Source organism: Ischnura elegans (assembly GCF_921293095.1).
Source record: "Ischnura elegans chromosome 13 unlocalized genomic scaffold, ioIscEleg1.1 SUPER_13_unloc_4, whole genome shotgun sequence".
Classification (NCBI taxonomy): Eukaryota; Metazoa; Arthropoda; class Insecta; order Odonata; family Coenagrionidae; genus Ischnura; species Ischnura elegans.
The window spans coordinates 5,183,715-5,211,332 of record NW_025791660.1 but is presented as its reverse complement, the minus strand read 5'-3'; the positions used below and the strand labels follow the sequence as shown (position 1 = coordinate 5,211,332).

Genomic DNA, 27,618 nt, shown 5'->3' with positions numbered 1-27,618 from the left:
CTAATCTCTCTGCACCTTCTTGTGCTGTGGACATTTTTTAAACAAATAATAATGCACTACAAATGACAATATAAAGTAAACTTCTATTGGATGAAATCGTGTCTCCTTTATGTTATCCCTTTGACTATTATGCTGTTTTCAATCTCCTTTGGTAGCATCCAAGCTGCATTCTCATTAATTAAGTAGGAATTAAAGTTCAAGGCAGACGACGTCACTGCCTTGATTCCAATGTACATCTAGTGTCTCGATGATAACATGGTAATTTGTTACCTGACTAGTATGTGATCAGACATTATTAATGTGTGTATATTTACATGCCATAAATCATTCAAGGGTAGCTCTTCCCATGACCTCTCATAGGTGCCAAAAGTTAAAAATATTAAGTGCATAGAATCATTACCGCAGCGTTGATTTAATAATTTATCTAAATAATTCACTCAAAATTATAAATACTATATAACTGAAGTATGATGGAAAATATGAGATATTAACTACAGTTACTAAAATTGGTAATGTGATGAGAGCTCTGAAATTTTTTATAGCTTTATTGCGGACTTAGAAAACCGGGGCTTTTCATTCCCTGCAGTAAAAATATGCATATTCGCCACTATTTTTAAGTGAAATATTTTGTCCATGTTAAATAATCTCAATTGATGTATCTCCACACGCAAAACTACGCGTCTAATACGACAATTTTAATTTTTAAAAACTATTTATACACTGCAGGGAAGTTGTTTCGTGCCAATCAACGGGACACAGTTACCAGGAAATATACGGCCATTCACCTGAGAAAGAAATTCCTTGATTAATAGTTTAAGGCTTAACTATGGCTATCAATGTTTTCAAGAGGAAATATTATTGTCATTTGTACAAAGAATTGCATGGTGATTGTGGTGCAGGCACTCAAAGTAAAACACAATATTGATGCAATTCTTCATGCGGGTAAATCAACAATTTAAACAGACCAGTCATTCAGCTTAGTACTCTCTCCATCAATCGGGTATTATTATTAACTTGATATTTGCATATAAATTACATAGAAGCACTACATCAACTAACATCGATCAGACAATTAAACATTGATCAATCACACAATTAACATAGACAAAACAATGAAAATCATTCTTGGGACAAAGTGCCTGCAGTTTTAATCGAAAGTGTTGCAATGCATGGCTTACATTAAAATGTAAATAATTTTTTACCAGTAAAAAAATAGCAGTTAAAAATAAAGGAATAAATTATTTAGTCCTTGAAAATATCGCACAGCAAAATAACTTGAACATTTATTAAATTAGGTTACAGACCAAATTGAATATTATTACATAATTCTCAACATTATGGGATAATTTTTTATTTCATACAAGCAGTTCTGGTAATAATAAGATTTATTTACCTTGATTGCTAACAATTACTAATGACTAGCCAACTAAAACTTAACCCTGTGTGCTTGCAAATGCAAGAAAAGGTGAATCTATTAAGAGAAAGTCTTTCCACATTCATTGCAAGAATAAGGCTTCTTTTCGATGCACCCGCGTGAGTAGGACAAGGTATTGTTTAGTGGCGTAAGACTTTCCACATTCACTGCACGAACATGGTTTCTCCTTCATATGAGTCGGAATGTGACGAACAGGGTGACTAATTTGAGAGAAAGACTATTCAAATTAATTGCAAGAAGAAGGTTTCTCCTTCGTATGTGTCCGAAGGTGATAGACAAGGGTGCTCTTTCGAGAGAAAGACTTATCACATTCACCGCAAGAATAAGGTTTCTCCTTCGTATGAGTCCGCATGTGACGGAGAAGGGTGATCTTTTCAGAGAAAGACTTATCACATACATTGCAAGAGTAAGGTTTCTCCTTCGTATGAGTCCGCATGTGACTGACAAGGTGACTCTTTTGAGAGAAAGACTTTTCACATTCATTGCAAGAATAAGGTTTCTCCTTCGTATGAGTCCGCATGTGACGGAGAAGGGTGATCTTTTCAGAGAAAGACTTATCACATACATTGCAAGAATAAGGTTTCTCCTTCGTATGAGTCCGCATGTGACGGACAAGTTGACTCTTATAAGAGAAAGACTTATCACATTCATTGCACAAATAGGGTTTCTCCTTCGTATGAGTCCGCATGTGACAGACAAGGGTATTCTTGTGAGAGAAAGACTTATCCCATTCATTGCAAGTATAAGGTTTCTCCTTCGTATGAGTCCAAATGTGACAGACGAGGTTACTCTTTTGAGTGAAAGACTTATCACATTCACTGCAGACATAAGGCTTCTTTGCTGTGTCTGGACTACCTGTGCATGATTTCCCATCTTCCATGAAGCTTCTCCTCATTTCCCTCACATTTTTTTTCTTCCTTGTTCCTCCGAGGTTATCCCTAAGAAGTCCATTTCCTTTTTGTCTCACGCCTTGCCTTTTACACATCAGCTGATTTAAACTTTTGGAGGAGATGGGCAGACAAGAAGTTTTAGTTTCTCTTCTAGAAACAAAGGTTTTAAGGGACGCATCCTTTCCGATTGACAAATTTGAATCATTATCCAAATTACCAGAACCGAAATGAATCTCGAGGTGCTTAATGAGATCATATTTGGTATGGAACGCATCTCTGCAGTTGAAGCAATGATAAGACTTTTTCGTTGAACTTGCAAGCTTTCGAGGATTTTTGGCCATGAAAGTACTTCTATCTTTGTTTTCCAGTAGAACTGCCTCGGGGCCATTCTTTACATTCTTAGTTCTCCTGAGAAACGTTACGGAGCCTGCATTATCAAAACCACCTCTCTTCCCAGCAATAGTAATTGTTGCTCTATCCCCTCTGATTTTAGACGCATATCTAGATTTAGAATGTAACCGTTCATCATTAAGAATTGAACACGACATTATTTTATCAGCAAGCAAGGTATCACATTTTTCAACGTCTTTATCCATCACCTCCTTTCCTTTCCTTGAATGTGATGATCTTATCTTCGGTACAAGGGCTGCAAACAAGGCTGAGGCTATTTCAGAAGCTGGGAGATCTAGAAAAGAATTTCACATTAAAAATAAGTAAAGTCAGGCATGAATTCTAAGATAAGTTGAACTATTTCATAACAGCATTTAGACAGATATCAAGGTAGCTACTTAAACCGATCCTTCGGTTAGATGCTATACTTATATCAAGGTGTCAATTAATTTTATACGGTGGTCTCCATATATTTCTTCACAAATGAAGCGTCACTGCTTCTAAGAGAAAATGAGCAAAATATTGCATACTAACCTCAAGTATCTACGCCACAAAACACCTCAATGCACTTTTTCATGCACAGAGGTAATCATAAACTCAATTTACAAATCGTAAAAATACACATAACATTGAATTGAAACAATGATCATTATTATAAAAAAACAAATACTTCATAACATTACAAACCTTAAAATATGTAATATAGAAATGCAAAGGTAGCAGAGGGGCTAGAAGGTAATTAAAGCTCACAAAAAATCATTGCCAGCTTAAAAAATCATAGAGATGAAGATGGAGGGGCAAAAATGGCATATTATAAGAACTTACCTCCAAGAAAAACATGTATTAAATTTTTGTATGAACAACAATAGCAGTAAAAGAAGATCAAATTCTCTGAGTGGCACACCTTTATATTTCTAACGAAATTTTTATTACCACTTCGCCTTGCATTATTTATCAAATTATTTCAAGTATAAAGGGATGGGGTATTAATGATCTCATACCTAGATTAACATTAGGCATGGTAGATGGGATGCCGCACATCCAAATATCCATGGTAATTGCCCGTCATTGGATACATTGGATCCAAAGTTGCGGAAGGCATCGGATCTGGATCCGAAATTTTATATAACTGCTCAGTGAAAGCACACCCTATCTGAGAAGAGTGGAAAGGGTTCTAACTCTCTCCTTGAATGCGCCCTCACAGTGCCGCTGATATATCTTTCTGCCAGTCTTAGTTTGAGAGCATGGATGGTTCAGGATGGATTGGTTTAAAAAACCATCAGAACAGACCAAGTATGCAGAATTTTAAAATAACAAAGAACTTGTTATGTTTGCACAATGCGTCCAACATTTTGATAAAAGGCTTTGCATGCAAAGGCGCACTGAAATGGTAGACAGTACATTTTGTAACATATCAGTAGTCTTTCCCCCACACTACTTCCCGAAGCCGTAAGAGGGCCATATACAATCGTCTGGTTTCACTTGCTGACCCAGTATAAGGGTTGAATTCACCATGGATTTGGCCTAGCAAGAAATCACCATTAAGCCTGATTCATGAGCAAGTCTGTAAGAATACCTATTTAATTTCCTCACTTCGTCAATTCACAGACTTCAGATGAAAAAGCTTTAAATCGGTTAAGATATCTGATTTCCAGGTTGTCCACATGCATCCATTTTCCAATTTTCTAATATTTCCCTTATAATTTATCGATTTTCATAAGCAATCATCACAATAATATTTTAATTTTGAATACGACCAGACTGAATTTTCATAAAACTCAAAGTACTTAGAATGCGAAGCAATGTAGAAAATACCACTAGAACATCCTAATAAAAATACACTTAATAGTTATAAGTTAAATTAACATCCTATTAATTCAAACTTCTCATATGCACCCTCAAAGATGCCTTGTATTTCCCTGCACAAAATTTAATGATTTGGATGAAGATATAACCTTTAAATCTTAGCTAAAGAGAATAAGTAAGCAAGGCCTGGTTACCCACTTTCATTACTCTGCAGAACTCCAACTACGGCACATAAGGTATTGAAAATGAGTTCATCCTATTTGTAGCCGAATGAGTTGTTTTCCACATCCCACTTTTTCCATGAAAAACCGTTAGGCTTATCGAAAGACAGTTGCAAAAAACAGTGAATTGATTGGAGTTGTATCAAAGCAAAATTTTACCATCTTAAAACTGAAAAAAACTAGTTCAGCTCATTTCAACAAGTTCCATGTTCATTTTGTCTAAGGAGGCTTCAATTGATATGGTACATAACTGGAATCTTATGATTAGTATTCTTCACAAATGATATATTGGGAATATTTTCTATTACCCAGTCTTAAAGACGAAATTGTTACGTAAAGTACACTGGAATTCCCATATGAATGCACATGACTGCATATATTGGTTAATGTCATTGAAGCATGAAAAAAATTTTACTAGATATTTGCCGACCTGATTACATTCTCAAGCAGAACTATAAATCATAAACTACAGAATGTATACATGGATGACAGTCTCAGATTTCAATGAAATTTTCTTGTGTTATATATAGTCCATTGGGAACTATTCTTGAAATAGCCCCCATATGGGGATTTATAACCAAATAGTTTGCACTGTAATGGAGTTAAACATTTAAAGTTCAAATACATTTATGCATAAGAGCCACTCTGCAAAGGGCGATCATTAGTCCAGTGGTTAAAGTGCGCAGTTGTCACACCGAGGACCCGGGGTCGGGCCACATGTAAAAATAAAATTTTCAGAGAACTTAAAGAAATTATTGAGGAAAAACAAGCTTTTGTAAAATAGGGTGTAGAAATAAAACACAAAAAAATTCAAATTCAAAATTTGATTGAACTCTGATTCCCCGTTTTTGGACTTGGCCTAATCAGAATTAGTTACAAGTCTTTTCTGTGAAGTGTCATTTTCAAACACTGAAGATCACTCACCTTCCGCCTCTGTCATAAACTCCATGGCCATTGAGTGATTCTGAATCAGCTCTCCATTCTCTGTATCAGCAGGCTGAAAGCAAGCAGATTTCAGATTTACCAAATACAAATACATCTCAAAAATCATAAAATAATGAAACAAAAATCTTAAATTCTTGTTAATCTCTGGTTTGAATAAAATAACATATGAAGTTGCAACACCAACATTAATCCTAAACACTCTCCAATAATATACTGTCCTAATAACTAATATATACACTCCTTTCCAGGAAGAAAAAGGTGGGCAAAAAGATAAACAAAGGCACGGTACAAATATTGCGGGGCAACAGGTCTTCTGCAGAGTTAGTTCTTCTATTATTTATTATTAGCTTTAAAAAAAATATATGCCATAATAGGCCACAAAAACATAGACACAAATAAAAGAGAACTCTCACGTTAGTTTCAAATTTTCGACCCCTTAGGGTCTTCGTCGGGAAGGAGACTAGGAGATACTGAGGAGGAGGACAGAGGATGCCCAAAGGCTGAGGGGATTAGGATAAGATAGGGGATGGGAGAGGGTGGGGAATGGGGGATGGGAAAGAGGAGAAGACTATAGAGATCAGTGGGCCCTGTTAAGACCAGGCGGGTTGAAAGCTTGGTATAGCCAAATGGAAGACTGCTCAAGAGTTTTCAATTCTAACGGTGAGGCGGAGGGTGGGAGAGAGGCAAGTATTCCTATGTGAAAGCAATCTTCAAATTCTAAATTGTGGGAAAAGCCGTGGGTAGGAACAGGAAGCGAAGCAGATTGGGAAGTGGGTTTGCAAGAAGCTCGATGGTTGTTAATCCGTAGGTTGAGTGAGGTGGTGGTTAAACCAATGTAGAAGGCGGGGCAGGAATTGCATAAAAGGATATAAATTACATTGCTAGTTGTACAGGTGGGGAATGGAGTGGAAGGAAACGGAAAAGTGAGAAATTTGTTAGGAAGTGACTGGGTAATGAGGATAGCATACGTTTTGCACCGGGGTCGTTGGCAAGAGATAGGTAAAGAGCTAGTACGGGTGGTGAACCTTGAGAGTGGTTTAGTCGTTTTGAGAATGGAAGATAGATTTGGCGGTCGACGAAAGGATAAGGATGGACAGCTAGAGAAGATTTTTCCAGTAGTGACATTGTTAGAAAGAATCGGAAAAAGGCTTTTGATGATTCTGTTCAAAGCCTGCACGCCCGGGAAGTATGTGGTGGAAAGGGAGAGGTGTGTGGGTTGTTTCTTGGTATGAATTTTGGGTTTGTAAGTATTGTGTAGGATTTTCTTACACAGAAGGTTCTCAGGATATCCTCTACGAAGAAGGGAGTGGTGAAGATTATTAAGAAAAATGTCCAAGGATTCGGGATTATTGCAAATTCTGTGGCCTCTTACTGAGAGAGAGTAAGGAAGGGATTGTTTAGTATGTGAGGGGTGACAGCTGTTGAAGTGAAGATATTGTTGTTTGTTAGTAGGTTTAATGTGGACTGAAGTGATGAAGCTTTTATTTTCTAGGGAAATGGTAACATCGAGAAACGTTAAACCGGGAGGGGGAGTGGTTAGAGGTAAAGGATAGTTGGGAGAATTCATTGAGTGCTGAAATAAAAGAGCTCAATGAGTCTTCTCCATGAGGCCAGAGAAGGAAAATATCGTCTATATAGCGAAGCCAAAGTGAGGGTTGAAGTGGGTAGGATGATAGGAAGGATTCTTCAAGGAGACCAAGAAATAAATCTGCGTATGAAGGGCTGAATCTGCTTCCCATGGCGCAACCTTTGATCTGCAGATAATGTTTATCGTTGAAGGAGAAGGCGTTTTTAGTGAGGATTAGGTGAGACAGATCGACTATAAAGTCAGTGCTGCGTATCTTAGGTGTAGGTCGATTGTCAAGAAAGTGTCGAAGGGAGGCAAGGCCTTCTACATGAGGTATAGAGGTGTATAGTGAGGTCACGTCGATAGTGACCATAATGATGTCTTTATCAACCGGGAGAGAGGTAGAATGGAGGCGATTGAGGAAATCGTACGTATCTTTAATGTAGGAAGGAAGGGAGTGTACAAGAGGCTGAAGACAATAGTCAACAAAGGAAGAGATTCGTTCTGTGGGGGAATTTAAAGAGGAGACGATTGGGCGACCAGGATTGCTTGCCTTGTGAATTTTCGGTAGTATGTAGAAGTGAGGGGTTCGCGGATGGGGTGGAGATAAATCTTAGTTGAAAATATTTTTCACAGTCTCAGGCGATGCTGGATGAATGTCATTTACTAACTCCTATTGAAGAAAAATTCACGGTTAATTAATTAATAATATGTGATTCCTTAAATTCCTAAACATGCAAGTACTTTCATTTCAAATCGTATCTCCTCGTCCAAGGAATTTGTCTAATGTTCTCTGCAGCATTCTCGTCATCCTCGTCGTACGACCCAAGTTGGCACAGAAATCCAATGACGACCTTGGGCTATCTTCATTGCCTTTTACATGAAGAAGAGTCTTAAACCCTCAATGAACCTCCTTGCATCCAGAGTCATCACTTAGCTACGTTCAGGTGCGATTTCATCTCCATCACCATCCTCACCTTCAGCTTCACTGTTGCCTGTGTAATATGGTTTCAGCAATATCAAGTTCACAGTTTTCATTGGTCCAAATTGCAGTGAATATTATCGAGCACTTCATGGCTTGTTATGTGGCACCATTTGGAGTTGAATACATTTTCAGATTCTGCTGTAATGTTGTACACTGCACTGAAACTTCAGAAATCGCAATGAAAAAACAATTTTGAATTTTTTGACATTTGACATCGGGCCAGCCTTTAGCCAGAAACAATATTGCTTGCTGAAGCTTTGAGCTTAGTGCGTTGGCGGTGGATGATGATATCAGAAGGTTATCTTCCATAGATTCTAGAATATTATCTACTTATTTCCCACGGTAAAGTGTTCTCAAATTTTTAATGATCCCCATATCCATTGGTTGCTCCAAGGACGTTACGTTTCCAAGCAGAAATTCCAACTGATAATTTTTTAACACACATTTTGGCAATAAGCATGTGCCGTACAATTGTCAAGTACACGAAGAACCTTTCTTGATTTCCATGCTAATTCTATATCCCCACTGGTCAATCATTGCGTAAAGAGACCTACTGTAATCGCTACCTTAGTATTGGCTTCGTACTCTGATGGTAAACTGCTTATTCTTAACCCTTTAAAGCATTAAGGCTCAGCACTTTCCAGAATTGCCAGAAGAGTTTTTGTCAGTTCCCGTAACATTTAAACAATACTAAACAGTGATGCGATCCATCGATTTTTTGAAGCCCATTGGTCCTACATGACTGTAATAAGAAGAGCCATTTGGTGTTGCTCGGTATTACAGTCCCGTTTCATTGGCATTGTAAATGCCATAAGCGCAAAAATTCAGGAGTGAGTTGGGCAGTTTGTTCAATTTCCGCTCCTCTGCACTCACAACATTAGCACTTTTTTCTCCGTTAGCTCTCTTGAATTTTATTTTGTTTCTGGTCTTCCATCGAGATGCCAACCATCTGTTGCCTTAAAATGGTCATGGCCAAGTTTCAAAGCTAGTTCCTCCGACTTCTTATTTAACATTGGACCGCTTACACAAATCCCTCGATCGCTTACAATGGAATACCATTGACTTAAAGCGTCCTCAACATCTGGATCCTTACGTTGACGCTTGCGTTTCATAGACGATGCCTGCTTTCCTTTTTGACTCCATCTGAGCTATCGTCAATTTCGGCATCCCGGTAATCTCAGCCAAACGGAGATAACTGGATTGAGGATAATCTTTATTTTTGTCGAGTATAGCAAATTTCAGCGAGTAAAAGGTCTCAACATGGCATATTATTCAAGAAATGGAGCGTCACTGGATCTCAGAATTAAAACAATATCACTTATCCTAGGTTCACTTAGATCGTAGAGCACGAGATAAATCCCACCAAATATGCGCACCATTTAAACTGGTTTTAGACTGTTAGTTCACAGATGACTAAGGACAAGTGAAGAAAAAAATGTCTTTTGTGCATGCATAGACTACTGGGAGAGTGATGGGAAAAAGAGAAAGGAACGAAGAAACGTAATTTTCCGATAGTGACTACTCAGTTGTACAGAGGGAAAGGAATTGAAAGGATAGATTTCATGAGTAAGTTGAATTTTGTTCAAGATGCTGGGAACAAAAAGCTCTTTGTTAGCAAAATTGTTCACCTAGTACTGTCTCCTCTGTTCAAAATCAGCCTGTAATTCCTAGAAATTGGCCCGTACTCGCTCTTACACCCTCACCACGGGTGTCATCAGCTCTTTCTAACTATCCCGGGCTCATTCTATCACCTACAGCCTGCCACATGAGTCCTCTCCTCTTGAACACATCACTACGTTGAATGAGGTCTCATGGTCGGGAAACAGCATCCGATTCCTCACACGGATGATATAAGAACAAGAGTTTTAAGATTGAGGCAAGAATAGGTACACTTGAGAAAAATAAGACTAAATTTTTGAAGGAAAATTTAATAAACAGTATTCTGATACGAAAAACTTTTAATTTCGTCGCGAGCATAGAGTCAATGTCGCCGACTCACGGCCCAATAAAGCGGCATGCTGTCCCAATTAAGCGGAGAAAACTCTGGGATATTCTTCAATTGGATTCGGTTCTTCAAGATTTTATACCTTGAATGCAAACGCACAATCAAAGTGCTACTTCTCATGACGTCTACTTTCGTTAGCGAAATTCAGGTCCGGCTAAAGGGTGTGGTTGCAAAAATGGAGGGAGCAGGGTGGCATGGAAGTGAAGAAGTACCTAATTTTTTTGCCAGGGTTAATGTCTTCCAAACACAGGTTTAAGGTCAATGTGCTGTCATGGCACACGGACCAATTAATAATTGTGCTTCGAATACACGTGCGCAGATAAGTGCCTGGGCAGGGTCTGCACATGACTCGGCCTAAAAACATGATCGAAATATCGATTTTACTTATAATATTATCGTAATGCAGCGATAGAATTAATTTTCTTATCTAAACTGAGAGTTTTTTTCACTTTTTTTTTCTTCCTCTTAATCTTTTGACGTTAAAAAATTATGAAAACTTCCATGCTCTCTCTCTCTCGTGAAAATCAACCACCCATTATTGTTTTATTCCCATGAAAACTTTTATATTTGAAGTTATTGACGGTTTTATATTCCATTTATATCATACTTACGTATGCCAATCTGCCAATGGTAGTTCTACATTCAGGTTTGAGAGATTTCTGAGATTTAATGGCGAAATTTTTTTTGTGCTTTTTTAGGGGTGCATCGTGGGTAGTGTATTAAATGCGTACAGGGGTCCCACTCTAACTGCATTATAAAATTCACGGCTTTCGCCAGGCTTTTTCACCGCTTATTCACGGTTTTAAGGTTTTCACGGTTGCGTGGGAACCCTGGTGTATAACTTAAAGCACAAGAATATAACGTTTTAAAATACTAATCTTACTAATTTTACTTAATTTTAAGGTTTACCAATTCATGGGACTCAACGGTGTATGCAACCAGCTCTACACTAACTTATCTCTGTAAAAACTGATACGAAATCCACATAATCACAGTTCTCCTTATCTGGGTGTAAAACGTAATAATCAAGTCTCCTTGGAGCAATAAATTCAGAAGCTATACAGGAAAATAACATCTACTTGTTTTTTTATTCTATCAGAGAAACTAGTTATTGATGTATTATTGTCAATTTATTATAGTGAATTCTACCTGAATGTGATGTCTAGTATCCTCAACTTGGGCTCTAGAACCAATTATAAAATAATCTTCAAAATTCATACGAGGATATTATAGGTTATAGGTAAAATGTCTGCTTAAACAGCATGACTCACTCTACTTCAAAAATTGACTATATTACCTCATACATGTGCATTAATGTCTTCTGCTAATGTTTGTGCAAAAATATATGTTTATAATTATTATGAATTTCTTCATAAAAACATTTTTTTCTTTTCTCATTAGTACTGTTTTTGTGTCTTACATACTCACTGACATGCCCTATATTTGTCCAAACAAATCACTGGACCAATTTAAATATTATTATTATTATTATTCTTTATTCCACAAGATTTACTTGGAGGTCTGCCAGCGTCGGGCCTTGCCAAGATGCTGCCTCAAGTTACAATTCATTTAAAACCAATCTAACTGTTCGACATGTATCCAGTATTACAGATTTTTGAATGTTATATATTGTGTTTCTTTTAATTTTTAATTGTTTAATTCCAAAATTGAGTGATGAATATTTTATTCTTGTTGATGATATTACCCTAGTAGAAAAAATTGTGTTCCTTTGGTGTTCTTTATATGTTCATTCAGTGTTCAAGTGTTCTTTTGATGTTCTTTTGGTGTTCTTTTATGTTCACCAATTTCTTGGTGTGTTCTTTTGATGTTCAATTTATGTTCTTTTTATGTTCATCTCAGTGAACACAAAATGAACATTTTTCTTTATGTTCATTTTGCGTTCCCTTTGAGTTCATTTTATGTTCACCATGGTGAACACAATATGAACATTTTTTTATGCGTTCATTTTATGTTCACTTTGTGTTCATTTTATGTTCACCATGGTGAACACAAATTGAACATTTTTTTATATGTTCATTTTATGTTCACTATGTTGAACACAAAATGAACATTTTTCTTTATGTTCATTTTGTGTTCCCTTTGAGTTCATTTTATGTTCACCATGGTGAACACAATATGAACATTTTTTTATGTGTTCATTTTATGTTCACTTTGTGTTCATTTTATGTTCACCATGGTGAACACAAATTGAACATTTTTTTATATGTTCATTTTATGTTCACTATGTTGAACACAAAATGAACATTTTTCTTTGTTGTTCTTTAAAATAAACCAGTATAAAAATTCTCATTCCTTGGAGGTGATTGTGGATAACTGCAGTTCATGTGTCATGACAAGTAGCTTTACATAAGACAAGTAATACAGATGATTTTGGAGACTTTGTCTACCAAAAATGAGTTTGAATTTCGCCATCTTGAAATCCACAAAACTGTATTTTTTAACAGTTTTCCATAATATTTCTAGAAATTTAAAATAATGAATTTCCGGGAAAATTATCCCAAAATGAAGGCATATCATCAAAAAATGGACATTGAACGATCCGAGAATGCAATCAAGGAACACCTGAAAACACTCTCAATATGTACTTTATTGCATACTAATCAGGGATAAGGCCTGAGCATTTGGCTTCTACTATTAAGTTCGTTTCTAATAAAAAAGCTGAAAATAAAATGATTTGAAACTTATCCAAACACTGACATCTGATTCGCAAAGATGTGAAAGTGTTCATGGTAATGATGGGACTTCCGTGAAAGCTTTTTCTTTGTTGTTCAACAAAATGTTCTTTTTATGTTCATTTTGTGTTCTTTTGATGTTCAAAAAAGTGTTCATTTTGTGTTCAAATTATGTTCTTTTTATGTTCACAGACGAGTGTTCATTTTGTGTTCTTTTTATGTTCTTTCTGTCACAAAACACATAAAAAGAACATAAAGTGAACATTCGGTGAACATAGAAGGAACACAATTTGAACATTAAATGAACATAAAAAGAACACTAAATGAACACACTTTTTTCTACTAGGGTACTATGGGGATGGTCACCACGTCCTGCTATTATTATTATTATTATAATTACCTGAACAGAGGCTTGGGCCACAAGGCAATTTGTGGTCCCATCTGTGCTATCATTGTGCACATATCCTCCTCCATCATCACTGATCTGATCTACTTTTACACAAGGGAACCCACATGTTCCCATTCCACTCTGATAAAAAGAGAATTAACACTAAATTGCTATGGGTTTTCACAAATCGGCACGAGAAGTAAAAGTTCACAACCAAAACATCAAATGTATAATCAAATGAAAAATTCCCTGAATTGCTATTCTGACCTCAGAGAGGAAAGCAGGATAAATTTATTGACCAAAAAGATATGGTCCGTTAAGTTACTCTGCCTTTCCAATTAGCCATAGGAAAACCTTCCCAAGAATAAAGAACAAATTTATCAGCAATATTTTGAGAAATGATTGTCTCATGACATCATTCATTGGCAACCAAGAATTTTTGTCTACATGTCCAGACAAAAATGTTGATTTCATCCATTTAAGGAAACCATTACATTTTATTTCAATCAAAGTTGAACATATAGCATGCTCCATCAAAATCAGCTTACAGAAAATAATTGATGCCTGTCAACAACCAACCTGGTTTGCCAACATCCAATACCCTCTCCAAAGATGGTATCACTTGCTCAGTGAGCAAAGGTGTGTGATCAGAGCAGCTGTATGCCCCCATTCTGTTCAGTGCAATGACCCATTCATTTTGAATGATTTCGTCAAGAATGACATATTACTTTGTTACTTAAAAAAACATTTGGTCCAATTTTCCAAAACTTAAGGAACTGTGATTCCCTTAATCTTCCTTGAAAAAGCAACCAAAATAGGTCAGGAAACGTAGGGGTTAGCAAAAAATTAGCATGTCAACATAGTGGAGGAGCTTTTCTTTAACCAACATGATGAGTAACACTGAAAGTTCTAATTAAGACTTACGACACATCTAACATTTACTATATCATTTGATGAAGGAATGGAAAAGGCATTTTTAGTATGGCAAATGATATTGAATTTATCCATGGAGGACTAAATTTGTGTAGTAGCAAAGCTATGCTTAACAAAGCAAACATGAACTTACCAAGTCGTCAGTTGCCAATGGATCCAAAGCATTACTTGAAATTGCAGCTGGATACGGTGTGTATATCTCAGGATAGTTATCATATCTGAGAGGGTCTTTGTTCTCCTCTTTCACAGATACCTAGAAGATAATGCTGGGTGCCAATCAATGGGGAAAAATAAAAATGTAAATAATTATAAAAAATAACAATAAAACCTTCTCTTTCACCTGAGACTACTCGAGCTGGCTGAAATCATGTTTGCATAAGATTTTAGAGACAATCTAAAATGAAATGGCTGACATGACCAGTTTACTCTGCACGCCTTGGTGTGGAATGCTTCTCAATGTGCTAGTCACAGTAGAAGTGGGTAAAATCTTCACCTTTCGACTCAGGTATTACAGGTTCGAATCCCAAATTGGTGGCCTTCCCCCGTCCAGGCCTTGGTATATTTGCACGTTCTCAACTTGATTGTAGGAGAGGACTTCAAAGTCTTGAATTCCATCAATCAATAAAGATAAAGCTATTATCACCATTTGTTCACATTTATTTAGAATAAGGGCCATTTGTTTCATCGACATTGCAGGGCCACCTGACCCTTGGAACACCATCAGCCCCAGCATAAACTGATCTTGCCCTACATGTGCATTATCAAGCTTATACATGGCCATTTTTTCTAACTAAACAGGTCCTAAGGCTTGAATGCCTTACACCTTAAAAAACACTGCCGCGAATCGTCTACTACTTATCATTTCAATTAAAGAATCTACGTTATACTGCATATAAAGGGAGAAAAGCTCAGATAAATAATTTTAAAATGTACAGCAACAGCAGAATCTTCTCCTTATATATACAATCGCATGTCTAACCACTCACTCACTCACTTCCAGATGAGCTGGAGAGCTGAAATTTAATACAAAGGAGGGGGACCGGATGTGATCCAGCGGAAAATTCCAAAAATGCGAAAAAGTCGATTAGTTTTCGAGATATATCAACTTGAACTAAGATGGGAGCCTTATGGGACTAAGAATTTTTTCCTTTTATTGCGTATTTACGAATGTCTGAGGAAAATGAAATTCCTATGACGAAAACTAGATTTTTTGGTTGATTTTTTCATGTGGTTGTCATTGCGATATTTTGTCAAAAAGTATTTTTTATGATTTTTTGAAAATTTCCTATGCTTTTCTTTCGGGCCTATCTTGGAATATTCATAAGTAGAAAGAATTCCGAGGAATAAACGATTTTCAATTTTCCATTGTTGAGATGACGAATTTTCAAACTTGGATTTGAGACATGTGCCATATGAAAATTTGGAATCTTCTGGAAAAACCGTTGAGGGTACTTCATATCCTCACGATTTACCCTGATTTTCCCGTAAACCTCTTGGTTGATTCATAATAAAATTCCAAAAAATATCCTGCACATGAAAAATCACAGTCGCCATTATTTTGTGAAGTACACGATCTTGAATAACTTGGCAACCGTTCAAGCTAGACGAATGAAATTCTCAGGGTAAAACTGTTATGAAAAAAGTCAACTTTTACAATGCTGGCCATTCCACCTGATTGATTCATGTGAGAGTTAAATCGATACAAATCTCTTTAGATACGCTTTATTCGCTAATAACTTTTTTGTTATTCAAAGTATGAATATGAAATTCAAATATAATATTACTGCTAACGTGTTTAATCAGACAAAAGTAAAATCTAGCGGATCGAATGATAAGAGTGGAAGATATTATCGATCCAAGTGTGCATTCGATAATTGCTTTTTTCAGACTTATTTACATAGTTACGGGGATAAAATTTCTAACAGATTGCTTAAACAGCAATGTTCTCTACATGCATATGAACTATTTTGAAAAGCAACGTTTCTATATAAAGATACATCTAAATGAAATAATATCAATATGTCTCATTTTCTCATTTGCTATTGACCGTACCCAGCCTGTGCGAAGGCTTATTCGCAACAGGAATCAAAGTAGCTCACATCTGGTGGCCAATTTCAGAAATGAGACGTAGATGATCGGCCGGCTTGTTTACTGATGCTGACGCTACAGTCTAGCGGTGAGCGAAACGGGTGTATTTTCAGCAATTTTGTGAAGCGAATACTGATGTATATCTCAGTTGTGAATAATGGATGAAGTAATTTTCACCACATCTGACGTTCTGGAGTTCAATAGAGACTTCAAGAGGTCCTCCGTTGAGGGCTATGAAGTAGAATGCTATAATCACATATGGAAGTTGTCGTGATTGAAACACTGGAGTATTTGGTTCTTGTAATGGGCTTTTTCATACAAACAAGCGTTATTAATGGAATGTCACACGCGATACAAGATTTTCAGAAGAAAATTGGCGCTTTTTTCCGTTTTCGTGTGTATTGTTTACCGATTTTATCAACCATCTATCACAATAGATATCATTATTAAAATCATCAAACAATATGATAGGCATCTACTCACATAAGCCATCCATCCTCAATAATCTATTCTTCTTAAGGGAATTTGACGTCGGTGTTGTCGTGAGTGGAATTCCCCTTGTATTGGCGTTTTGACTGCTATGTGGAGTCACTCGACTCTCACCGGCTAGCGAAGATCGATGGGGAAGTGGCGAGACGGATCGCGCGAGGGTCTCCGTGCCTCGGCCCCGGTCGGCAAAATTGAATTTTGGCCATTTGGGCAAAGCGACTCGAGGAATCCTTTAACCCAACGAAGCACGCAGGCCTTAGGAACGTCGGGGTTTCGCCCCGCATCGTATTCGGAAGAGCAAGGCCTAGCTATTGAATGAGAAAGAGACAGATGTTTTAAGGACCGACACGGTTTTGACGGGCCCCCGGGCGGAAGATGTCCCGCCGATCGTGGGGGGGAGCTCTCGTGATCCGTGTGATAAGTCTTTATTTTTATAAAGTGAAAATGAAGCACTACCGCAGTGTTTCGGGTAGTGGTGCCCATATTTCGGATGGGAGGTGGTGTACTGTCTTTTGCCGTATGTCAGTGCTAAAGCCAGTTGTCTGATTTATATTCAGTGCTCACGCGCCTTTCAGTGCATTGCATTTACAACTGTCATTTGCTGATTGCGTTGATGTGCCTCCGACTGTTGGTTTCATTGTCCTGCATGGTTATGCTGTGGTGTACTGCCATTTGCTTCATATGCCAGTGTTGAGCTAGTTGTTTGATTGCTATTCATTGCTCACGCACCTATTTTAATACATTGCATTCTCAAATGCCCTTTCTTGAGTGTGTCGAAGTGCTTCCGACTGCTTGTCGATTTAATTGTCTTGCATGGTTATGCTGCGTTGAACTGACTTTTACTTCATATGCTAGTGTTTGAGCTAACTGTAAGATTGCTATTCATTCCTCATGCGCCTATTAATGCATTGCATTCACAACTGCCATTCATGTTGATTGTGTTGAAGTGCCCCTGACTGCCAGTTGGTTTAATTGTCTTGCATGGTTATGCTGGAGTGTACTGTTTTTTGCTTCATATGCAAGTGTTTAAGCGAGTTGTCTGATTGCTATTCATTGTTCATGCACCTATTAATGCATTGCATTCACAACTGTCTTTTGCTCAATGTGTTAGAGTTAGCGATATTTCTTTCCTTATCCCTGAATGTGACGCTGTTTAACTGCCTTAGTATATTTTCATTTTTAAGAAAACTGTTTCGAACGTTAGGCCTTGAAGTGGTGATCTATCGTTTTTTAGTGATCTTTTTCAAATTTTAATGTTGCCTTGTTTTTTATGCATTACTGTTTGTATCAATAAAAATGACTTAAAGTTTAATTAATATAGGTTTTTATTTAAAAGAAACAAAAAGTTTTGTGTTTCAGGAAATGCGAGTATTACTATTACTGCGGTCACTGGATGACATAATTGAATAACCAGTTTTTCCGCTAATTGCTAGTTCTACCGTCTATGAAAGTTACCATTACTACGACGTCTAAGGAAAAAGCGGGGGGAGGTGAGGGGAGGCTACCTCGTTTTAACATGGGAGTTCACAAAGCCCGACCGTGCCTGCCTGAAATTTTCAGAATAGTACGTGATTGGTGACATTAGATTTCTGTTATCTTTTGGTCTCCATGGCAACCATAGTTTTAACTTTATGCCGAAATATATTTCCAATGTGAAGTAAAAGGGAATATACTAAAATCGTTTTATACAAGTTTCCTCTTCTGCGATATTAATAAAAATATAAAGACATCATCTTTGACAGATAGGTCACATTTAGCAATGATGCACATTCCGCTTGACACATTTTCCTGAAAAAAAAAAATCGAATCAAAAATGCTGGAATTCGATTTTTTCCTTATATCTTTTTTATTTATTTCGGTGAGAGACTAAAACTCTAACTTGTAAATAAAAATAAGTTACAAAACAGAATATAAGTTAAAGAAAACTAATGCAGTTGTTACAGTTGAAATTATGATCGATAAAATGGTGCATTTTATACATATCTTTTGCAGAACTGTTACTGTAGTTGCTGGGATAGGGCTTTTAACAGTATGCTAGAAGAAAACGTACTATTCATACATATAACTTATTTTGCAAAACTACATCCCCCTATCAAGATATGTCGATATGAAGTTAAATCTATATGTGCCATTTTCCTACCATATTATGGCTGACATGACAAGTTTGTTCTGCACATATTGGTGTGGACTGCTTCTCCATTTACCTGCCACAAAATTATCGGGTTAAATGTTCACCTTTGAACCTTCTCAATGTAGTTTCTAGCCAGGGGTAGAGCACGATGCATATCCTATGAAGCAATTTTAAACCTCCTCAATGTAGCAGCTAGCAAGGGGTAGTGCAAAATGCATGTCCTATCAAGCAAATTTCAACCTTCTCGATGTAGCATCTAGCCAGGGGTTGTGCAAAATGCATGTCCTATGCAGTAGCTTTGAACCTTCTGGATGTAGCATCAAGCTAGGGGTAGTACACGATGCATATCCTATGAAGCAACTTTGAACCTCCTCAATGTAGCATCTAGCCAGGGTTAGTGCAAAATGCATGTCCTATGACGCAACTTTGAACCTTCCCAATGAAGCATCTAGCCAGAGGTTGTGCAAAATGCATGTCCTATGAAGCAACTTTGTACCCTCTGGCAAGAGATAGTTCACGATGCATATCCTAAGAAGCAACTTCGAACCTTCTTATTGCACGATCTGGCCATAGGTAGTGCAAGATGAATAACCAAAGAACATCCAGGGTGGAGATTTTCGGGGTTAGCACCGCGTAGATTGGTCTCTGCAGACAACAGTTTCGCCGGCATTGCAGCAGGCTTCTTCAGGTCAATGAAGTGGAGCTTCGAGGAATCGCTCGTCTCTTATACACCCCGTCGGAGGCCAGTGTCTTTGTTGGTATTTTATTGGAAAGCACTGGTAGTTGTAAATGAATTAAATGCCATAACTCTTCATATTTTAAAAGTTTTAGTAGTACCGTATTTTAACTTCACACACATAAGGATTGTTAACAAATACAGATCAATAAACAATCTTGGTAACCAACCAACAGAGACAAAACACAACTGAAAATTACAAATGTCAACACCCCCCCGTAATTGAAGATGTGCTGAAACAGCTCTTTAGCATTTCCATCAAATGAATTACAAATTTTTTAAAATTATTTTTAAACCATGCCTAAACCTCTCATACATTTTTCATGTTTTATACGATTTAAGCCCTTGGTAAGTATGTCAGCTGTCATTTCCTCAGTGGAGAGAAAATCTACGTTTATATTACCGTTTTCTACTTGTTCTCTAACAAAATGGTATTTCACATCTACATGCTTCATTCTATCATGGAAAACAGGATTTTCTGCTAACTTGAGAGCGCTCTGATTGTCCTCAAAAATAGTAATAATTTCTTGTTCCTGAAATAATTCGGAAATAAGATGTTTTAGATGAATAGCCTCTCTAGTAGCCTCGGAAAGAGCAATATATTCTGCCTCACAAGACGATTGGGCAACACATTTTTGTTTTCTACTACTCCAGGAGACTGGTCCACCTGCACAAGTGAAAACATATCCAGAGTATGAATGCCTATCATTTAGATCATTTGCAAAATCTGCATCAGAAAAACCAAAAATAGGCTTCCCAGTGCATTTGTATGTGAGTCCCATTTCCATAGTACCTTTTAGATAACGAAGTACCCGCTTGGCCATCTTCCAGTGTATATCTGTATGCTTCTTATTAAACTGGGAGAGATAGCTAGTAATGAATGAAATATCTGGCCGCGTGTTGACGGAGAGATACATGAGAGTTCCAATTAATGACTGGTACGGGACATCTATGATATCCTTACCCTTTCTTTCATTTGACTAACGTCAACTGGGGTCGAAACAATCTTACAATCTTCCATGCCAAAACTCTTTAAAGCATCTTTAATGTATTGTTTCTGGTCTATCTTGAATACTCCCCTCTTCTCATCTCTTGTAAAATTCATTCCCAGGGCATGTTTGATCTTGCCAAGATCCTTAATGACAAATCTCTTCTTCAATTCTTCCTTCAATTTCTTCTTTTCTTTCTCATCATTGGAGAATATAAAGAAATCATCAACATATAATGTAATAATAACTATTTTAGTTCCAATATGTTTAAAGTAGACACAGGGTTCATGTTTTGATTTAATATACCCTATCTCATACAATAACTTGTGAACTGTTTTGTTCCAAGCACGACTAGCCTGCTTGAGTCCATAAATAGACTTCTGTAATAGACAAACCTTCTTCTCTTCACCTACAGCTATGAAACCTTCTGGTTGTGTCATATAGATGGTTTCATCTAAAGTGGCATTTAAAAAAGCAGTTTCGACATCCAGATGTTCAACATCAAGATTAAGTTCTGCTGCCATAGCCAACAGCAAACGGATAGTTGAACCTCTGACTACCGGAGAAAAAGTTTCTTCAAAGTCTATACCATGAGTTTGAGCAAAACCTTTAGCAACTAAACGAGCTTTGTACTTGATGATCTTACCACCATTGTCTCTTTTCAATTTGTAAACCCATTTACATGGTATTACACTTTTATTTGCAACTCGCACTAGCTTCCAAGTTTCATTTTTTCTAAGACACTCTAATTCCTCCATCATTGCTTTCATCCAATGCTCTTTGTCTTCACTTTGCATAGCCTCTTCAAATGTGGTAGGTTCTTTGTCAAAGAAATTTTTTGCTTGTAAAACAACATGATCAGGAAATTGTTTCTTGTTACGTACCCTTTGAGGATATCTAGGACTCTTAGCAGTTTCTTGAACATTAGTCCCAGCTTTATCTTCTGTTGAGTCTGCATTTTCACAAGGAGAATCCAAAAGAATTTTAACAGCAGCCGCAGCTTCATCTTTTGTTGAATCTGCATTTTCATTGTAAGAATCCAAAGGAATTTGAGCATCAGTACTGCTCTCACCGGAAAAATTATTTTCTAAAAACACAACATCTCTAGCATGGACTACCTTCATATAATTAGAAAGATCCCTAAATTTGTAAGCTTTCTTATTCTCACTATATCCTACAAATATATGTTCCTTGCTTTTGCTATCCCACTTCTTGCGTTCCTCCTTTGGAATATGTACAAAAGCTCGGCAGCCAAATACTCTTAAGTGTGTCAAGTTGGGACGCTCACCTGTCCATTTTTCTTCTGGAGTCATTCCTGTAACGGATCTATGAGGTGATTTATTCTTGAGATACGTAGCAGTTCTCACAGCTTCTTCCCAAAATGACTTAGGTAGTCTGGCACTATGCAACATGGAACGAGCCTTCTCCACAATGCTTCTGTTTCCCCTTTCAGCAACACCATTTTGCTGAGGAGTACGGGGTATGGAAGTCTGGTGAATAATTCCTTCTGACTTAAGATAATCTGAGAATTCCCTATTAACATACTCAGAACCATTATCTGATCGTAAAATTTTAATTTTCTGGCCAGTTTGCTTTTCCATGAGGTTTTTAAACTCTTGAAACTTTACTCTAACTTGATCTTTTGTTTTAATGAAATAGGAAATATCATTCTAGAGTAATCGTCTATAAATACAAGTAAATACTTATTTCCTTCTAATGATTTTACACTGAATGGTCCACAGAGGTCAGAATGAATCAACTCTAGGCATTTAGTCGCCCTTTTACTTTTGATTTTAAGAAAAGGTTCTCGACTCTGTTTCCCTTCTAGACATGCAGTACATACAGTTCTATTTTCCTCAGGGGCGTAATCAACTCCATCAGCTAATCCATTTCTCAGTAGATTCATACCATAGCGGCAGAGATGTCCCAACCTCCAATGCCAAAGAGTTTGCTGAGAAGGGTTAGTTGTAGCAGCCAGGGACTTTTCTGATACCTGTGACTCTATCTTATATAACCCGTTACTGGGAAGAGCAGTCATTAAAACATTCCCTGAAATACTACAATCATTATCATGAAAAAATTTAGCACCTTCTTTCGTAAATACTACAACAAAACCTTTTGAAACACATTTTGACACAGATATAAGATTTGTAGCAAGATTAGGCACATGAACAACTTCAGAAATACTACTAATACTGTTGTTGTTATTACTTTTGTGAATCATGACATCACCTATACTGTCACTCTGCAACTTACGTTTATCAGCACACACAATCTCCAAACCAGAGTTACTTTTAACATTGAACAGAATATCTTTATGAGGAGTCATATGGGCAGTTGCCCCGGAATCCACAAACCAATCATTTTTATTGCTTTGAGCACAACCACCAACACCTAAATCCGAGAATAAAGTGTATTGTTTCTTGTGTAGCTGCTTGTGGGTTGAACTCGATGTCTGTGCCGTTTTCTTGGTCTTGTTTGGACAGTCTGGTTTTTTATGGCCGGGTTGGTTGCATCCATAGCAGACGATACCATCTTGAGAGTTGTTGCGTTTCGGGAACTTCTTTTTCTTCGGAATAGTTCGAGACGCATTGGATGCAAATGCAGTCTCAGTTGCACCATCATTTTTGGACATTTCATTTAAGAGTTTAGTTTTCACCATGTTCACCGTTACTTCAACTCCTGAATTCTCGAGTGCCATTACTAGGGGGTCGTAATGTGAAGGAAGACCTCCAAGCAAAATAGCAACTAAATCCTCATCAGGAATCTCCTTCCCAATATCAGCAAGCTTCTGAGCGGTATCCATTACGGCAGTTAGGTACTCTTCAATGGACGTATAATCTCCGAGGGATAACCGGTACAAAGTCTTTTGAAGGTTAAGTCTCCGGGCAAAACCCTTATCTTCATATGCATCGGCAAGAACTTTCCATGCTTCAGCAGCTGTTTTGCATCTTCTTACATGTATGATAGCGGAATCGTCCACGCACAAACAAATCTTAGCTAGGGCACGCTCATCCTTCCTGGACTTTGAAGCAGCATCAGTATGATCATCATTTGGGTATCCATCAACAGCATGCCACAAGTTTTGATCTATTAAATACGCCTTCAGCTTAAATTTCCAAGTTGGATATCCTTCACGCCCACACAACGGCTTAATGTGAGACGATATACCGGATGCGTCAGACGACATTATGAAGACTTCACTTACTTCTTATAATTTACCAGCCCTGGGACCATAACCTCTGTTGGTATTTTATTGGAAAGCACTGGTAGTTGTAAATGAATTAAATGCCATAACTCTTCATATTTTAAAAGTTTTAGTAGTACCGTATTTTAACTTCACACACATAAGGATTGTTAACAAATACAGATCAATAAACAATCTTGGTAACCAACCAACAGAGACAAAACACAACTGAAAATTACAAATGTCAACAGTCTTCTCATTGGTTGGTTCATGGGGCTCATATGGCTTCTCATTGGTCCGCCCCTGTTGGTGTTGTCTTGTCTCTCAGGGTTTCTTTCTGAGGACTCTTTTCCATGTGTTTGAAAGCTGGTATCCGTCCTCCCTGTTGAGATTTCTCGGTGTCTTCATTATTTCAATAGCTTCCCTGATGATCCGCGGGAAGTATCTTTTTTCCCTAGCAATGACTTTTGCATTGTCGTAGTCGGGGTAGTGATTCGACCCACTCCATGTGTGCTCAGCTATGGCCGAGAGGCGTAGTTGCTGGTTCCTAGTAGCTCTTTGATGTTCTTGGAGCCGCACCTTGAGGGGTCTGCAAGTTTGTCCGATGTATGAACTGCCACAGCTACAATCGACACGGTACACTCCACAATGGTTTATTGCGGGGACTTTATCTTTGGCCTTTCTCAGGAAATTGGAGGTTTTTGTGGGACAGGAGAATCTTGTCACTATCCCATGCTTCGATAGCACACGTGCTATCTTTCCACTCGTCCCTCCCACATAGGGTAGGAAAGCGAAAGCCGTGGGTTTCTCCACATCTCCTGTTGTAGGTTCAGCGGCCCTTTTAAGGGCCTTGTCAATCTTCTTTTCCTCTTTCAGGATGGCATTTTTGTTGTATCCATTTCCCTGTTGCGCCTTGCGTATGTGTTTCTTCTCATTCTCCAGGGAGGAGGCGTCCGATAACGTCATGGCTCTTCTTAGCAGGGTTCGTATTACTGACATCTTCTGTTGGTTGTGATGATGCGACGATGCGTTTAAGTAGCGATCCGTGTGTGTCTTCTTTCGGAACACAGCGTGACCCAGCGTTCCGTTGTTCTTCCTTTCGACCAGGACGTCTAAGAAGGGAAGCCGTCTATTTTCTTCTATTTCCATCGTGAATTTGATGGAGTTGTTTTGACTGTTGAGGTGCTTCAGGAAGTGATCCAGCTCATCCTTCCCATGTTGCCAGATCACGAAAGTATCATCCACGTACCTCAAGAAAAGCTTCGGCTTCTTGTGGTAGGATTGCAGGGCCGCTTCTTCAAACTTCTCCATGAATAGTTCTGCGATGACGGGTGAGAGTGGAGATCCCATCGCGGCACCCTGCGTCTGCTCGTAGAACCTCTTATTCCAGAGGAAGTAGGAGTTTCTCAGGCAGAACTACCATATTCGGGATATCATGAGGAAGGCCTTCATCAGTGAGAGACCTCACGGTATCTACTGCTTCACCCACAGGGATGTTGGTAAACAGTAGCTCCACGTCAAAACTCACTAGGATGTCGGCCTCTGTCACCCGTGTTCCGTCGCTTTCAGACACATGGAAAAGAGTCCTCAGAAAGAAACCCAGAGAGACAAGGCAACACCAACAGGGGCGGACCAATTAGAAGCCATATGAGCCCCATGAACCAACCAATGAGAAGACACTGGCCTCCGACGGGGTGTATAAGACACGAGCGATTTCTCGAAGCTCCACTTCATTGACCTGAAGAAGCCTGCTGCAATGCCGGCGAAACTGTTGTCTGCAGAGACCAATCTACGCGGTGCTAACCCCGAAAACCTCCACCCTGAATCTTCGCCACACCGCGAAAGCCTACTCAAGAACCAAAGAACATCCTTTGAACTACAGCAGGAGAATGTTCTTTGAACTCGGATAGTGCGCCATTTGTTGATTCTTTGGACGTTCATGAAGAACATTCTTTGCACTAAAGCTGCTTCGCTGGAGAATATTCTTTGCATATCTTTTGAACTAACTTTTCCCCACTGGGAAATAGCATTAGAAATTAAATACGTTGTTATAAAATTTTTGAGTGAGGTACTTTCTGAATTGGTAAAACATACATGATTGTATGCAATTGTATATAATATATATGTAACTTGAAAATAGGATCTGTGTCACAAAGTCAGACACATTCATCTGTTCCATTGTACTGAATTTTTTGGGTAAATATAATACTTTTTCATGACATATGATTCCTTTTTTCAATAGACTAGAGCTTGTAACGTTTTGTTTAATATTTTTTCTCTAATTTAACAAATAATTTAATTACTTTATGAACAACTTTTATAATTTAAAACACTGGAGTTAAAAATACACATCCTCCTGCCATGACTATTACAATCCCTTTTGTACTATCACTCACTGAGCCACTGCCATGAACTGCACCAGGGGGGATCTTGAGTTCTGCCGTATCTCTTCCTCCGGTCTCTCAATACCACACTATGCTTGCTTTTCTCCCGATCTTTTTATAACACGTCTATCTCTTCCTTCTCTCCATACACGACACCCTTATTTTTCCTTCTGCGTCCCTCACTACCATTGTTAATATTAATTTATTCATTTAAACAACAACATGGCGGGTTGTTTATGGGGTAAACATTTTTACGGTAATTAATGTGCAATGTGGAAATGCTAAATGAGGATAATTTGTGCATTGTTCTCTAATGGAATGAACCAAGACCACAGAAAATAAGTATTAACTACAGAAAAACATTAGATGCGAAGATGTTCAATCAAAATCCAACTCAGTTGTATTAATTTTATAACTGATATCTTCACGCTTTATGTTTGGAACTCACCAGTGCAACAGCAACCGCACTGCCATCTGCAGGAGCTGCTCTCACATCCATTACTTCCTCTAGTTGCCCCTCCTCAGCAGTGTCTTCTTCCATCATTTCCTCATAACTCCCTTCGTAACGCTCCTCATATGACTCTTCCTTACCCACCGTCCCTTCAAACGGCCCCTTCTCTGCACCCAATTCCTCCACATACTCTTCCTTCAAGGGGGCATAAAGAGGTAAGCAGTTATATTATGTTCCAAACATGCTAGATAAACAATGTACAGTAAAGTTAAGTGAAAATTATGATTGAGGAGCTTGTGGAAGGGAAGAATGGCAAATGTGGGCCTCATATGAGATACATACAAGGACTGTCCAGATAGAAACAGAAATTTTGAAATCAAAAATATACATTGAAAATAACAATTTTTATAAAATACGAGGGATATCCTGTAAATAAATTCCATTTTGGTGTGTAGATCGCTAGGGGTGCTTTTTGACAAAAGGGTGGTTTTCAATTTTTAGGAATTGCTTAAATCAAAAGATTATTTACTCCTGGAGTATGTATTACACTCATCAAAAACCAGAAGCATAACACCAAGCTTTTAGAAAATTGAAAGAAAATGAGAGCATCGTGATTTTACCAGCTGACAAAGGCAACGCGACGGTCGTCCTGGAGAAAGAAGACTACGACAAGAAGATGGAAGATTTACTCGCGGAAGGACCTTATCGAAAGATCGACAGAGACCCAACCGCCCGATACAAGAGGATAGTGACAGAAATAATCAAGACGCATATACCAGATCCCGCCGATAGAAGAAGACTCAACCCACAGGATCCGAAAACTCCGTGTATCTACGGCCTGCCGAAAATTCATAAGGAAGGAGTGCCCCTTAGACCCATAGTCAGCGCCATTGACTCACCAGCAT

The 27,618-nt window shown here is 38.0% G+C and overlaps 1 protein-coding gene across 1 annotated transcript; it reads right to left on the bottom strand.

The window, feature by feature from the left end:
* On the bottom strand, nt 1-27,618 carry LOC124173297 (zinc finger protein 514-like). The gene is made up of 6 exons (XM_046552816.1): nt 27,613-27,618; nt 26,711-26,908; nt 14,392-14,511; nt 5,667-5,739; nt 2,133-3,010; nt 1-24 (listed from the first exon to the last, which is right to left on the bottom strand). Exons 1-6 carry the CDS (start codon nt 27,616-27,618, stop codon nt 1-3), a joined length of 1,299 nt encoding a protein of 432 aa, XP_046408772.1.

Coding starts and splice junctions, on each gene's coding strand:
- LOC124173297 (XM_046552816.1), bottom strand. Junction 14,512..26,710: donor GTGCGGTTGCTGTTGCACTG/GTGAGTTCCAAA, acceptor ATTATCTTCTAG/GTATCTGTGAAAGAGGAGAA. Junction 3,011..5,666: donor GTTTATGACAGAGGCGGAAG/GTGAGTGATCTT, acceptor ATTCTTTTCTAG/ATCTCCCAGCTTCTGAAATA.